This window comes from Schistocerca gregaria, chromosome 6 (assembly GCF_023897955.1).
Source record: "Schistocerca gregaria isolate iqSchGreg1 chromosome 6, iqSchGreg1.2, whole genome shotgun sequence".
Taxonomy (NCBI): domain Eukaryota; kingdom Metazoa; phylum Arthropoda; class Insecta; order Orthoptera; family Acrididae; genus Schistocerca; species Schistocerca gregaria.
In genome coordinates this window covers 347,353,788-347,367,237 of record NC_064925.1, presented here as the reverse complement: position 1 = coordinate 347,367,237, position 13,450 = coordinate 347,353,788, and the positions used below count along the sequence as shown (strand labels likewise).

The window sequence follows — 13,450 nt, the reverse complement described above, 5'->3', positions numbered from 1 at the left end:
TACAGTATAAAACAGTTCGCCCGGTTTTCAAAATATTACATACACAGACAAAAACTACTAAACATTCATATTGCATAGATCGTCCTTCAATAATAGACTCATTAGGCTAACTAACCTCCAGGTCTCTCAGGTGTTTCTAATTCTCCACTCCAATTGATTACATTAATAAATACTTCTGCACCTCCAAGTTTGTGAAATATTATTACAAGTCTATGCATTATTGGCACATTGAATCAAATGAATGGAATGATAGATAAAATTTCTGTCTGTGGAAACCCGACTAAAATACAGGTGGCCATGCCACTAGTGTGCATGGTGTATACCCAGTCTAACATAACAGTCGCAACACTACGTCTAGGTTCTTGTTACCCACAAGATAACGCGCCAGGTGGCCAGCAAGTGATATTTTGGAGTACGACTTCAGATGAATGTGAATACTATCGTTTATAGTGATTTGTAACATAGTTTTTTAGTAGGGAGCATGTGTTGTATGATAAAAATTGACAGTAACTAAATATGACACCACATTTTTCATTCTTTATTTTCCTAAGGAACCTAGAAGATAGGAAACAGTAGATTGCAGGCTGGGTTATTTACGATTCTCTTGTGATATACAGTTAGTTACTGAAGATCGTCGTTTATTACAAGAACAGAAAATGGATAGTAAACTGCAGAAGATCTGACGTTTTGCAAGAAGATGTCTTATATCTACCCAACAAAACGAAATTCTGTTCGCTAAATTTCCGGCTAAATCACTGAATGAATGTAGGAAAACTGCATGGAATGTAATACCTACGTTATTTAACGTACTAAGAAACCTGTAGCTGAAGGGAAAACCGCGGCAGACGTCACAATAAAATGTCCAAATCCTATAAAACCGTTTGCTCAACAGAGAATAAACTAGTTCGATAATTATTGTCGCTACATTTGAGCCACAAACAGAAAGACTCTTCAACATATTCTGTTTTGAAGCAAAACTGATTAGATATACAATAATATTCGAGTATCAGATAGTCGAATAAAGTGTAAGAATACTCAAATCATTAGACTCTACAAAAACAATTTTGTGCGTCAAGGAAAATTCGTATCATAATAAGAACAAACAACAAGAGAAGTATAGGCCTACGCTTCTCATGCATGAAGTATGTATTTATATTCTCTTGCTTTCAGTGGAGTAAATGGAATTACATGCATTTTCAAAAGTATTTCTTTATGAATAAATTGTAACTTAACGCCATTGACTCAGTGAACCTTGCTGTTTTACATTTATTTCAGATCATTCTTGTCCTTTGGTGATTTACTAATACACAGAACATAAAAATATAACAATTATTTAGTTAGTTACGCAGAAAAATAAATAACATTTACACAAGTCACTTGTCTGCTTTCTAAGTGCTTTCAGCGCTAGTTATCGAAAGGCAACAACTTTCACATCAGAGACTTTCGCCACAGTCGAGACTCTAGTACTAGTGGTATTCCGCTATGTGTATACGTCTGTGGTATTGTGTTTACAAATCTGAAACACATGGTGTCTTGTTTGCATAGTATATGAAATTATACTAATATTGTTATTATTGAGTGATGTGAGAGTAGCAAGCCAGGAAGGGTAACGATTGTAGTCAACCATGGTAAATATAGTTGCGTGTTACATCAGAATTATTATTCTTTTATTTGATGTAGAATTCCTCCTTGGTGTAGTGTGTATATATTTTCTTCTTCTAATGACAGAAAGGTATGCATAGATTTCAGCAACGTACATATTGTGATCCACATTTAGCCAATACTGCATGGTCATTGTATAACTTACCTAAAATCCTTCCCATCATTTATTCTGCACAACCTGGTAACCTTGCTATGGTTTACATCTGTTTTATTATTAAAAATGAATACCGTAAACGTCGGTTGATCAGGTAAAGTTTAATGTTGTGAATCAGTCAGCTTAAGATGCTTGCTTGTAGTATGATTTTCGAAATATATTCCTCACACGATATTTTTTGTGTAGATCTCACTTGTGTTAGACTTACGACTTTTTGTTGAGAAATTCTGTAAATGTAGATACGGTTTTGGATAAAACTAATACTATATAACTGTAGGGTACCTAGATCTTGCGACTAGGAAAACTAGTCGCCCCTTTTTTATCATCTCCTTATATGAATAAAAAGCTCATTGTTCTAATTTCTGAACATTTGAGCTAGATAATTGAAAGATGTAGAATGATTAATGTTTTAATTAAAAAACCTTTTGGAACAGTTTCATTCTGAGTAAACATACAATGCATTGTATCCCAATTACTATATGTAATGTATTTCAAGATGGATTTCTTTATCAGTGACGTTCACACAAAAGCACTAAATGGTGTACGAATTTATTTTTTGATCTAATACAATAATTGAATCATGATAAAGCCAACCTTTGAATACTGTTTCACCACATATTAGACATCTGGAACTCCACAGAGTGTTAGTTGCTGGTAATGAAATTTATATTTTTCAGCCAAAAGCAAAGAAGAAGTTCATTGATCGCAAGAATGCTGTGACCTTCCATCTTGTACACAGAAGTCAGCAAGATCCGCTTATAGCAGATGAAACTGCCCCACAGCATGTTCTCGTTCCAGCTGCTGAGAAGAGGCCTAAGGTAAGAGCTGTCTGACATTAACAGTTGAAAATTATGGCCACAATTTTTCTCTTTCAACAGATGGTTTTAGTTGTTTTTTGTGAAATATGTCAATTTTTGAACTAGCAGAAGGACAGCTGTGAGGACGGATTATGAGTCACGTTTGGGTAGCTAGTAAAGCACTTGCCCATTAAAGGCAAGGTCTCAAGTTTGAGTCTCGGTCTGGCAAACTGTTTCTCGCTCTGGCAAAAAGTTTCATATCAGCACACACTGCTGCTGATTCTGAGGTTGTATATTTTCTAGAGGAAGCTACTGTGAACTGTTGGGTGCATTTCTATATAATGGGCAAGTCACTCCATGGCACAGTTTTCATCAATTCCCAGTGGCAAATGATTTTGCAGCTAAGTTAAACCTCTGTGTACAAGATTATGCAAATCTGGGCATTACGGAAGAGTCTGATTCCACCCGTCTGCTTTGAACCATGACGTCATCAGTATGGCGAAAATGACTATTCTAATCATGTCCAATAATGCGCCTATAGTGTCACTACATACACACGTCAACAAACATGAAAATACGTATAAATAAGACAATAACACCTCCCTCCAAAAATACAATCGAAATAATGGGACAACTGCAGGAAATTGCGGGTTTTAGGGAGGGGACAGGCTAAATACAACAGTAAAAAATCACACCACGATCCCAAAACATACAAAACAATGAAAAAAAAATTTACAGGAATCGGACATTTCCCTTGACCTATATAGATCAGCCGCAGCCGATGGTACCAGAATACCAATGGTCCTTTGATACCAAAACACCAATACCTACATATAAAACTATGAAGATAGGAATTGGTCTTTTCCCTTGACCTATACAGGGTGTTACAAAAAGGTACGGCCAAACTTTCAGGAAACATTCATCACACACAAATAAAGAAAAGATGTTATGTGGACATGTGTCCGGAAATGCTTAATTTCCATGTTAGAGCTCATTTTAGTTTTGTCAGTATGTACTGTACTTCCTCGATTCACCGCCACATGAGTGGGCTGACTAGAATCCGCACGCAATTGTGCAATCACCTCATCAACACAGATTTTCTGTGAACGTTTGGGCACTCAATGGAGCACATTATCATGATTTCATACGGGATACTCTACCTGTGCTGCTAGAACATGTGCCTTTACAACTATGACACAACATGTGGTTCATGCACGATGGAGCTCCTGCACATTTCAGTCGAAGTGTTCGTACGCTTCTCAACAACAGATTCGGTCGATGGATTGGTAGAGATGGACCAATTACATGGCCTCCACGCTCTCCTGGCCTCAACCCTCTTCATTTTCATTTATGGGGGCATTTGAAAGCTCTTATCTACGCAACCCCGGTACCAAATGTAGAGACTCTTCGTGATCGTATTGTGGACGGCTGTGATACAATACGCCATTCTCCAGGGCTGCATCAGCACATCAGGGATTCCCTGCAACGGAGGGTGGATGCATGTACCCTTGCTAACCGAGTACATTTTGAACATTTCCTGTAACAAAGTGTTTGAAGTCACGCTGGTACATTCTGTTGCTGTGTGTTTCCATTCCATTATTAATGTGATTTGAAGAGAACTCTAACATGGAAAGTATGCGTTTCCGGACACATGTCCACATAACATATTTTCTTTCTTTGTGTGTGAGGAATGTTTTCTGAAAGTCTGGCGGTACCTTTTGTAACACCCTGTATAGGTCAACCATAACTATTGATACAAAAAAAACCAACATCTACAACAATGAAAAACAAAATCACAGCATCTCAAAAATTCAAAACTTAAACATCCCTTTGTAAATTAAAACACATTCAGTACACAAAAAAATACAACTCGGCAAAAAAAAAAAAATATATATATATATATATCAGATTATGTTCCGTTCAGAAAGTGGGTGTACTCAGCGACTCTTATGTGAATTATAAATTATAGAGTGCAGCAATCAGTCGTCCTTTTTTACATTTTATTAGGGCAAATCCAGATGTTGACAAATAGCTAGCTATTCTCAATATAATGTCAGCCACAGTTCTTTGAATACTATATAGTATTCAAAGAACTGTGACTGATGCCCAAACAACAGGGACTTACATGCATTGAGAATGGCTAGCTACTAGCTGAAACCTGGATTTGCGTAATAAAATCTAAAAAAAAGGATAACCGATTGCTGCACTCTATTAAAAAAAAAAAAAAAAAACAATTACTTACCACCAACTTTTTTGCTTTCGTTGTGGGAATAAAACCTCACCATGAAATTTTACATGCAAATGATTGGTTACCAACTGTCTACTTGAAGCCTGATGTACTGGTGTTACAATTTGATTATGTGGTGGTTCGGCCTTTGTTAGTGTATTAAGTGTGTTTTGAAATTAGTTTGGTCTGTGCTTTTGTAGAGCACAAATAGGTGCTGTGATTTGATTGCCTTTTTTTTTCAGAATGGATCTTCCCTTGAAGTGCAAGGGTAAAACAAAATAAATGAGATTTTATTTTAAGAAAATTATTTATTCAAAAAATAAAAGGCAGATATGCAATTTATTTTAATTTGTAAATAATAGATTTCAGCTGTCATTCGTCCTTTGGAATATTTATTGGCAGATCTAAATTTAGGCTAGCAACTAGCCATTCTTGGTGCACTATTCTTTTTTTGGTCAACGTATGTAATGCCTATTGGTCTGGCTTTGTACACAGTTCATGGAATTTATTGATATTTACAAGACAAATTAACGGTCAAGTGTGCCACAGCCTATGAATGGAGGATACCCTGACAATTTATTTTTCTGCATATTTTCTTCTTTTAGAAATACATCTTTCCCAACAAGAAAGAAGTGTGTGTGTGTTTTTTTTCTCCCCTCAGCATCATAGAATGAAGGTAAGTACATAAACTGATTGTACTTGTAAAGGATAGCATGCTGAAGACTGTAATGTGGGGCGAAATTGGGTAAAATAGAGGACTGGGTGACAGGAGCAACGTGGAACATTGAGGAGCCTCTAGGGTTGGTTGGAAGGTTGGGTAGATTGTGACAGGACATGTTCATTGCCAACCAGAATTTGAGTGAAATAAACAACAGCAGGAAGAGGCTGTAAGGTCTGTACTACTTCTTTTCTCTCTCCCATTACATTCTGTCCTCCTGCGGCTTTGATCCAGCTCTAGTGTCTGACTCTTCTCATCTACATTTTTATCTTGTAACTTTCTGCCCTCATTCACAATTTACGATATGTTTTGCTACCCTTTTTTTCCTCTTTATTCTCCTCTGGTCATGCCCATCCATCTTGTCTTTGCATAACGTTCTTTCTCTTGTACCATTTTACAGTACCTCTTTTCTTTATCTCTGATTTGTAGTGTTTTATTTTATCCCTTTTCCTCATCCTCCATCCTCTTTTTACAGTTCAGTACACCACTATTCATTGTTATCATCTGGCGTAAGATTGACCCCTTTTTTAAAAATGTTGTAGCATATTTCTTGCAAATATCAATTTCTGTTCATGGTGATTCTTATTAGTGTACATTATTTCTATACAAACACCCATAGTGCACTGTGTATGATATATTTTTATAGGTTAGTAGAAAAAATAATTGAAAGGTGTCAATGTTACCTTGTGACCTGGGATTACATTGGCCCCTCAAATCCCTTTCATTATAAAAATGTTCGTGGGATAAATATTTGTGTAGTGCATTATGAGTATGACATATGTAAAGGGATCTCAATGATTCGATTGAAAACAATATGTTTTGTAAAATGTTGGTAAGCTAGGTTTCGGTGAAACACACATTTCTATGAGTATTATTATCAGTCCTTTATTTAAAACACACTACAAAAAAACTTTTACTGGCTGAAAACATTAAAATTCTTTTTCTAAAATTCTCTCAGGAAATATATACAGAATTGGATAACCAACAGCCTGTATCTCTGGTGGAGGCAGCTTACCAATCACATAACAGAATGGGGCAGTGAATACAACACGTTTTTTTGGAGTGGATGTAGTTTTCATTGAGTTCTTTGTTGCAACTTTTTGAATTATACAAACATAGCGAAAAGTTTGCTTCCCCCTTTTACCTCCAACTACTTTCACCATAACAAAGTAATTTGGTAATGGGTCTTGATGCTCACACTTACTGAGCAGCATATCTTCAACAACAGGATTGTCTGAAGGATCAAAATTACTTTTATCAGTTGCCAGAGTCTCTGCAAATTTCATTAAATCAAGTTCATCTGATGAAGAATTATCAGACTTTGGAAGAGATTTTGCTTGGCTTTCGAGAGTTCTTCATTAGCTGTGGATGACTTGGAACAACTAGGCCGAGGATACTTTTTGTTTACTGTAGACACGTTTTCATTTGATGACATTTTGAGCAATTTTAAATCCATGCTCAAAGTATGAACAGCCAAAGCAGCTTTCCCAGTGCTCACATCAATTTAATTTCTTTTTGTATTTGAAAGGACTATTGAGTTTTTTCTTTTCCCATAAATACTTTAAAATAGAAACCAGAAATTCAGCTACGGCGTCTTGTTTTTCTTCCATTTTTTCTTGTCCACATCTAGTTACCATCTTGCATGTGGAGAAATTTGGTAAGTTCTAAGCATTTCAATACACCTTTTAATTTAGTTATGGTTTTGCTTTTTCTATTCAAACTGGCAGTTTATTCTCTGACTTCACTGTCTAATAAAGGTATAGTCTCCATTCTTTACAGTTAAAACAAAACACAAATCTCAATCTAAAACTACTGCAGCAAACAGAACATTTTTAACAGCAGAGACTGACCTAAACTAACTATGAATTTAAATTCATTGTTGCCTACTCTTACATTCCCCCCCCCCCCCCCCCCCCCCCAAAAAAAAAAAAAAAAAAAAAAAAAAAAAAAAAAAAAAAAGGATTATAAATTTCACTTTTGTTTCACACCATATTTAGGCGAATACCTGTGGATTAATGGAAATTTGGTGACAATGAGGGGGTCAGTATTGCCCCTGAGGGGAAAAAAAATTAATGGTTTTAAAGGAAATATGAATTTTTAATTGTTAAAGTTGTTTGTACTGTTGACAACAACAGGCACCTTCATTAAAATGTGTGCATTTGTTTAATAACCTGATGATAGTATTAACAGTGTCTTCTGGGCCAGGAAAGTTTTTACAGTTTAATTTATATGCGGATATGTAGGCTGGCTTAAAAAATGTCTTGAACTATAATATTTATTATAATTTATTTTAGAGGGCATGAATTCAAATCCGCAAATTCCATTGTGTTATATAGTAACTTTAATTTTCAAGAAGATATATAAATTCATCCAAAAATAGAAAGGAAAGGGTGAAATTGATTCTGGAATCAATGTTACCTCCCGGGGGGGGTCAGAATCATCCCAGTTGACGGTAATCTTTCCTCACACTTCTCATTTCCATTACTCTCCTTGCTGTGATGTTCTGGACCATTAACTGTGTAATTTTTTCCCTTATTTTTTCCTCATGTTCCACACTTATGTGTACACAATTGTGTGGGTATCATTTTATATCTTTGCGTCTAGGATTGTGATTCCTCTTTTTACCCATCTTCATTGTCTTCATCATTGTTTAATATTTTAACTTATAGAGCCTTTACCTGTTCCTTAATTAGTGAGTTGTTATGTCCAGCAGGAAGAAGTTGAAAAACGGAAAGAAGAACAGAGAAAATATGGAATTTTCTTTGATGATGACTACGACTACCTTCAGCATCTCAAGGAAGTCAGCAGTGCTGAATGTGTCTGGGAGCCTGTTAGTGAAAAGAAAAAAACTAAGGAAGAGAAACACCCATCCAGTCAAAAACAGAACGAAAATTTGGAAGAAAGTCTCTCACAAGTAAATTTCTAATAAGTTATCATTTCTGTCCTTAAAAACAGTGATTTTGTATTCATTATATCCTTCCTTCTCATTTATTATTGTAACCTGCTTCATACAGGTCACAAAAATTTACCTTCCATCATCCGTTTTTGCATCTGAAATTGAAGAGGAAATTGGAATGCTCAATAAAGCTGCTCCACAGTCAGGTAAAGCCTAATGAATGCCTATCCACACAATGGAATATAAATCCTTAACCTGTTATTTAATAGTTCTGCATAGCAAGCAAAGGAGAAAGTATGCTGACTCCCCTAGTCCAGCGGTTCCATCGTGAGATGTCAGTTTCTCTGCTTGTCAAGTACATGTTACAACAGCAAAATCAGCAGACATTGTGGATCGTATTAAGCCTCTGTGAAATTATTTGGAATACACAGGGTTTTCTTAATTATGTTTGCTTTTCCAGAACTCTTTCTCAGTTCTTTTGTTGCAAATATCGAACTAACATCCGCATTTATTTTATGTATGATGCCGACAAAAATTCACATTTATGTTCACAGTTTCCATAGAGAGATAATGAAAGTCTTACAAGAATGTACACAAATTGTAGCTTGTCAAAGCCTATGAAGTCTATTACTGATCATTGCAACTCAGAGACCCTTATGATACCAAAATGATGTATATGTTATGTTGGGAGAGAACTGAGGCGTCTTTTCTGTAAGTATTTATATATTTCCAAGGTACTGCCAGAGAAGGTTGGAGAGTTCTTTTGAAAGCAGAGCTGTTACTTTTATCAGCGTGAATGCTTCTCCGTTTCATTATGTGAGTCTTTGCATTTTTGTACAAAGCATCATTACAAAAATAAATGTGCCTCTACTAAGTTGTTCATCTATCTGATGAGTAATTACATTGATTTGCTGTCTTCAAATCATATTGCTTTAAATTCCCTCAAGAATTTAATGCCCTTGCCTACTGAGGTAATGCAGGGCTAAATTTACGATCATTCGCTGAAATGGTGTCGAATCCAAGTGAGTGGAAGCTAATTTGTGGCAATCCTCCAATCCAGCGAATTGTGGGCAAGTATCCTATTGATAAAAATTGTAGTTGATTATGTCATCATTAAAAAGTACACCAGTTATATCGTGTCAACTATTTCGTACGTAATTTATGGTATGAATAGTGTCTGAAAATGCCTAAATTCTTCTGGCTTCGTCAACTGCATTTGATATAGAGCAAGCAACTTTTTTTATGCCAGTAATTCATAGACAATGTCAGACCTTTTTATTCAGTTGTCTGCCAAAAGAAGCAAATGCAACAAGTCTCATTCTGGCTTGCTTTAACTAGGTAATTACTTGAATCAATACATGTTAGACATCACCGATAGAGACATTGCAACTCGCACACACAGCAATAGGGTAAATACAGTTATGCAGCAGAGCAACAAACATGAACACCTGCTAGGTTATTACTACAGTCGTCTGGAGTATATTCTCATAAATTGACGAAACCAATTTTCAGCAAAGCATTATTGAAATGTAGCTTTTTTTGGGGGCCTAACTTCATCAAAAAAAGTACACCTTTGTTTTAGTCTTGTTCTTCCCAGAAATAATTCTTAATTGTTCTACAGCTTCTGTGTTAATTCCACATGAGCATTTGAGATCATTTACTACATTTCAGAAATGTGTTTCAGAAGCTTGTGGCAACAATCTGTGCTTCAGACAATGTCTATATCCCTTGGGCTACTAATATTCAAGATGATTTTCCGTTCCTTACTAAGTTTAAAATGCCTTAGGACATTTGACTGAGTTGTTTCACAGGAGTTTCATTTCGGCATTTGCTGTTCTTAATTAATCATGTAATTGCGCAATTTCCAGTTTCTAGCACTTCAGTATTGTTTTAATGTAATTACTATTTGATTCAGTACTGATCCGTTCCCTGATTTCAATCAACAGAAGCAACACTAGCAGACAATGTAATTGTGTCTTGTTTACTGTCGTCTTTTCCCAGTGTCCCTTTTGTGAGTGTGTTACTGGTGATTTTCCTTGTGTTATATTTTCGACAGATATTTCAGTAAATTGGGAAATACTTGAGAAATCACTAAACTGTGTTCATGGTGACAATCCAGCCTGCTTTTGTTGAAACTTCCTGGCAGATTAAAACTGTGTGCTGGACTGACGCAAAATCGGGATCTTTGCCTTTCAAGGGCAAGTGCTCTACTGACTGAGGTAACCAAGCATGTCTCACGACTCACGCCCACAGTTTTAATTCTGCCAGTATCCCGTCTCCTTCCTTCCAAACTCCACAGAAGCTCTACTGCAGATCGTGAGTTGTGCTTGGGTTACTGGGTTGCTAATGCAATTGCCTGCGAAAGGCAAAGGTCCAGAGTTCGAGTCTCAGTTTGGCACACAGTTTTAATCTGCCAGGAAGGTTCATATCAGCGCACACTGCACTGCAGAGTGAAAATTTCATTCTGCTTTTGTTGTTCCTCACTGAAATGTGATTCACACACAAAACAAGTGTTAGTCAGATTGTCTTTCTGAGGAATTGCTTTCACCCATTTTGAAATCCTATTCTGGTTTTTAGAGGCCTAAGAAATATTTACCTTTAGTTTCACTGTGGCCAGATCAGTATGCTGGAACAAAAAACTTGGGACATTTTTTGTTCTTTCTCTTCTATACATACCAGTAACTTGTAACATCTCTTTATCTTTACAACCTTCAACACTTCATGTTCACTCACAAAATCAGTGGAGACAGAAGCAACAAACACTTTCTGATCACATATGAACTTGAGACTCAAGTGACAATGCTGCTCATAGTGTGCGGGCTTGCCACCTTTTCTATGCTGCCTGTGTTAATTCACAGCACACTTCCCCTTCTACTCACTGTGGCTGTAGTGTGATTCACAAATGATGGCAGTTCACACAGGTCGAGAAACAGATGGTGATTGCATTGTTGCCAGTTCCAAGGGACAGTTGTGGTATGCGCATTCACATGCTATTTGCTTGATGAAAGTGTGTATCCTGCAAAGTATGTCTCTCACTTGCTTGTGTATAATTTATCGCTTAGCACCTCCATCAGCCATCACAACAAGCAACAAACGAAATAAAAATTTACTAGCCTGAACTCTACCGCCATCATTTGTGATCCTAGCATACTGTTGATGTCTGCATGGTTTCATTATCCATATTTGTAATAAAATTGCATGTTTATGTATGCTGTTAATGTATAGAAGAGTGCCAGGAATGATTAATCATGATTGTGAATTTAAGATATTAAGAAGTTTCCACAATTTCTAATAGAATGAATTGTTTCAGGTCTTAGATTAGAACTTGATCCTGATGTTGTTGCTGCAATGGATGATGATTTTGATTTTGATGACCCTGAGAATCAACTGGAAGACAATTTTGTTGAACTTGCAAATGCAGTAGATTCTAATGAGGAAGACAAGTGAGTTCGCATAGTCATATTGGGTAATATTTGGTAGTTGAAAATTTATTCAGTTTTAATCAGTGACCTTTCAGCTTCAATCCAAGGAAGCCTAATGTACTTATTGTTATGGAAAACCTGATACTTAGGAACACACCTAAATCTAATGAAAACCTTAGCTGACTTGTGACCTCATGGTGGCATAACTGGACAAAATATACTTAGTTTTCAAGTTGCATCAGTTTAGATTAAATGCTTGAGTTTCTGACAGCTGTCACAGCCATCGGGAGTTAAACTCCTGAATACTGAGATATGCAAGGTTTTTGCCTTCATACCTGAAGCAGCAATGTCCAGAATGTTGTAGAGGTGTGCTGAATTTAAGCTTAGCTAATATCATCAGATTGTTTTGTCATGCTCTACTGACAATGTATTTCCTGTAACACAGTAATATTATGAAATGATGGATGTTCCAGCAATGGGCTCATTGACTTGCCACTGTGGCCAGTGAAGGTGAATCTATCCTTGGAATATTTAAAAGAAGTAGCTCTCATTCCCGTGCCACAATGACTGTCTTCTTTTCACTGGTACATTGATGATGACTTCTTAATGTTGCCATTGTGAACTGGCACCACAGCAGTTAATGGATCATGCGAATGAATTTATAGTCAAGTTGGATAGGGAGGGCAAGCTAACATTCTTGAATGTGCTTGTTGAGCACAAGGCAGATGGTCAGCTCAGTCGTACAGTGTACAGGAAACTGACCAATAAATTCCACTATGCTGTGCACAAGAGAGTGGTCTTAAACACTCTAATACCTAGGGCTGTGACAAGTTTTGAAGAACAGCATTCTGAGCCCAGAATGAGATGTTTAAGGATAACTGAAATAAACAAGATGTTGCAGATGGTTTCCTGTGCACTCGGCAGAGGATGCTATGAGGGTGTTTTGAAAAGTTCTTGGAATCACCACAAGAGATAAGCACTAGTGCAACGAGTTGTTCACTTGATAGGCATTTGACTGTTGCTTGTAAACACATGCCACGTCAGTGCTCTTGGAAGAAAGCTGTGGCGGTGACATTGCTCTGTTGTTGTTCCCGCCTAGTGATTTGCGAAGATGGAAAAATCCAGATTCAAGCAGTGATTAAGTACTTTGTAAAGAAAGGTATGAAAACAAAGGACATTCATGCCGATTTCCAGAATATACTGGGAGACTCTGATCCTTCAACTTTTGCCAAGGGGACAAATTAGTTTAAATTTGGTCGGGAGAGCTTAGATGATGATCTTGGCAGTGGTCGGCCAAGATGTGTGACTATTCCACAAATCATTGCAAAAGTGCACAAAATGGTTGTGGAGGATTGCCGATTGAAAGTATGTGAAATTGCTCACACTTGCCAGATGTCATCTGAAAGGATATATCACATTTAACTGAAGAATTAGAAATGAAAAAAAAAGTCCGCAAGATGGTTGCCATGATTCTTGACGCTGGTTCAGAATGGACATATCGCGACAATGTTAGGCCCATTTTAGGAGAAATGAACAATTTTTGTGCCGGTTTGTGAGCACAGATCAGACGTGGG

At 36.7% G+C, this 13,450-nt stretch overlaps 1 protein-coding gene across 2 annotated transcripts in view; it reads left to right on the top strand.

The window, feature by feature from the left end:
• Positions 1-1,368: 1,368 nt before the first annotated feature.
• LOC126279110 (protein LTV1 homolog) overlaps positions 1,369-13,450 on the top strand; it is a 62,381-nt gene continuing 50,299 nt past the window's right edge. Inside the window, exons 1-5 of one of the 2 annotated variants that reach the window (XM_049979591.1) lie at positions 1,369-1,628; positions 2,494-2,634; positions 8,269-8,472; positions 8,573-8,660; positions 11,765-11,897. In XM_049979591.1, the coding sequence (XP_049835548.1) occupies positions 1,626-1,628; positions 2,494-2,634; positions 8,269-8,472; positions 8,573-8,660; positions 11,765-11,897 (569 nt within the window). In that variant the 5' untranslated portion in view covers positions 1,369-1,625. The remainder of the gene's footprint in view (positions 1,629-2,493; positions 2,635-8,268; positions 8,473-8,572; positions 8,661-11,764; positions 11,898-13,450) is intronic. The other variant, XM_049979592.1, reaches the window with a different exon arrangement.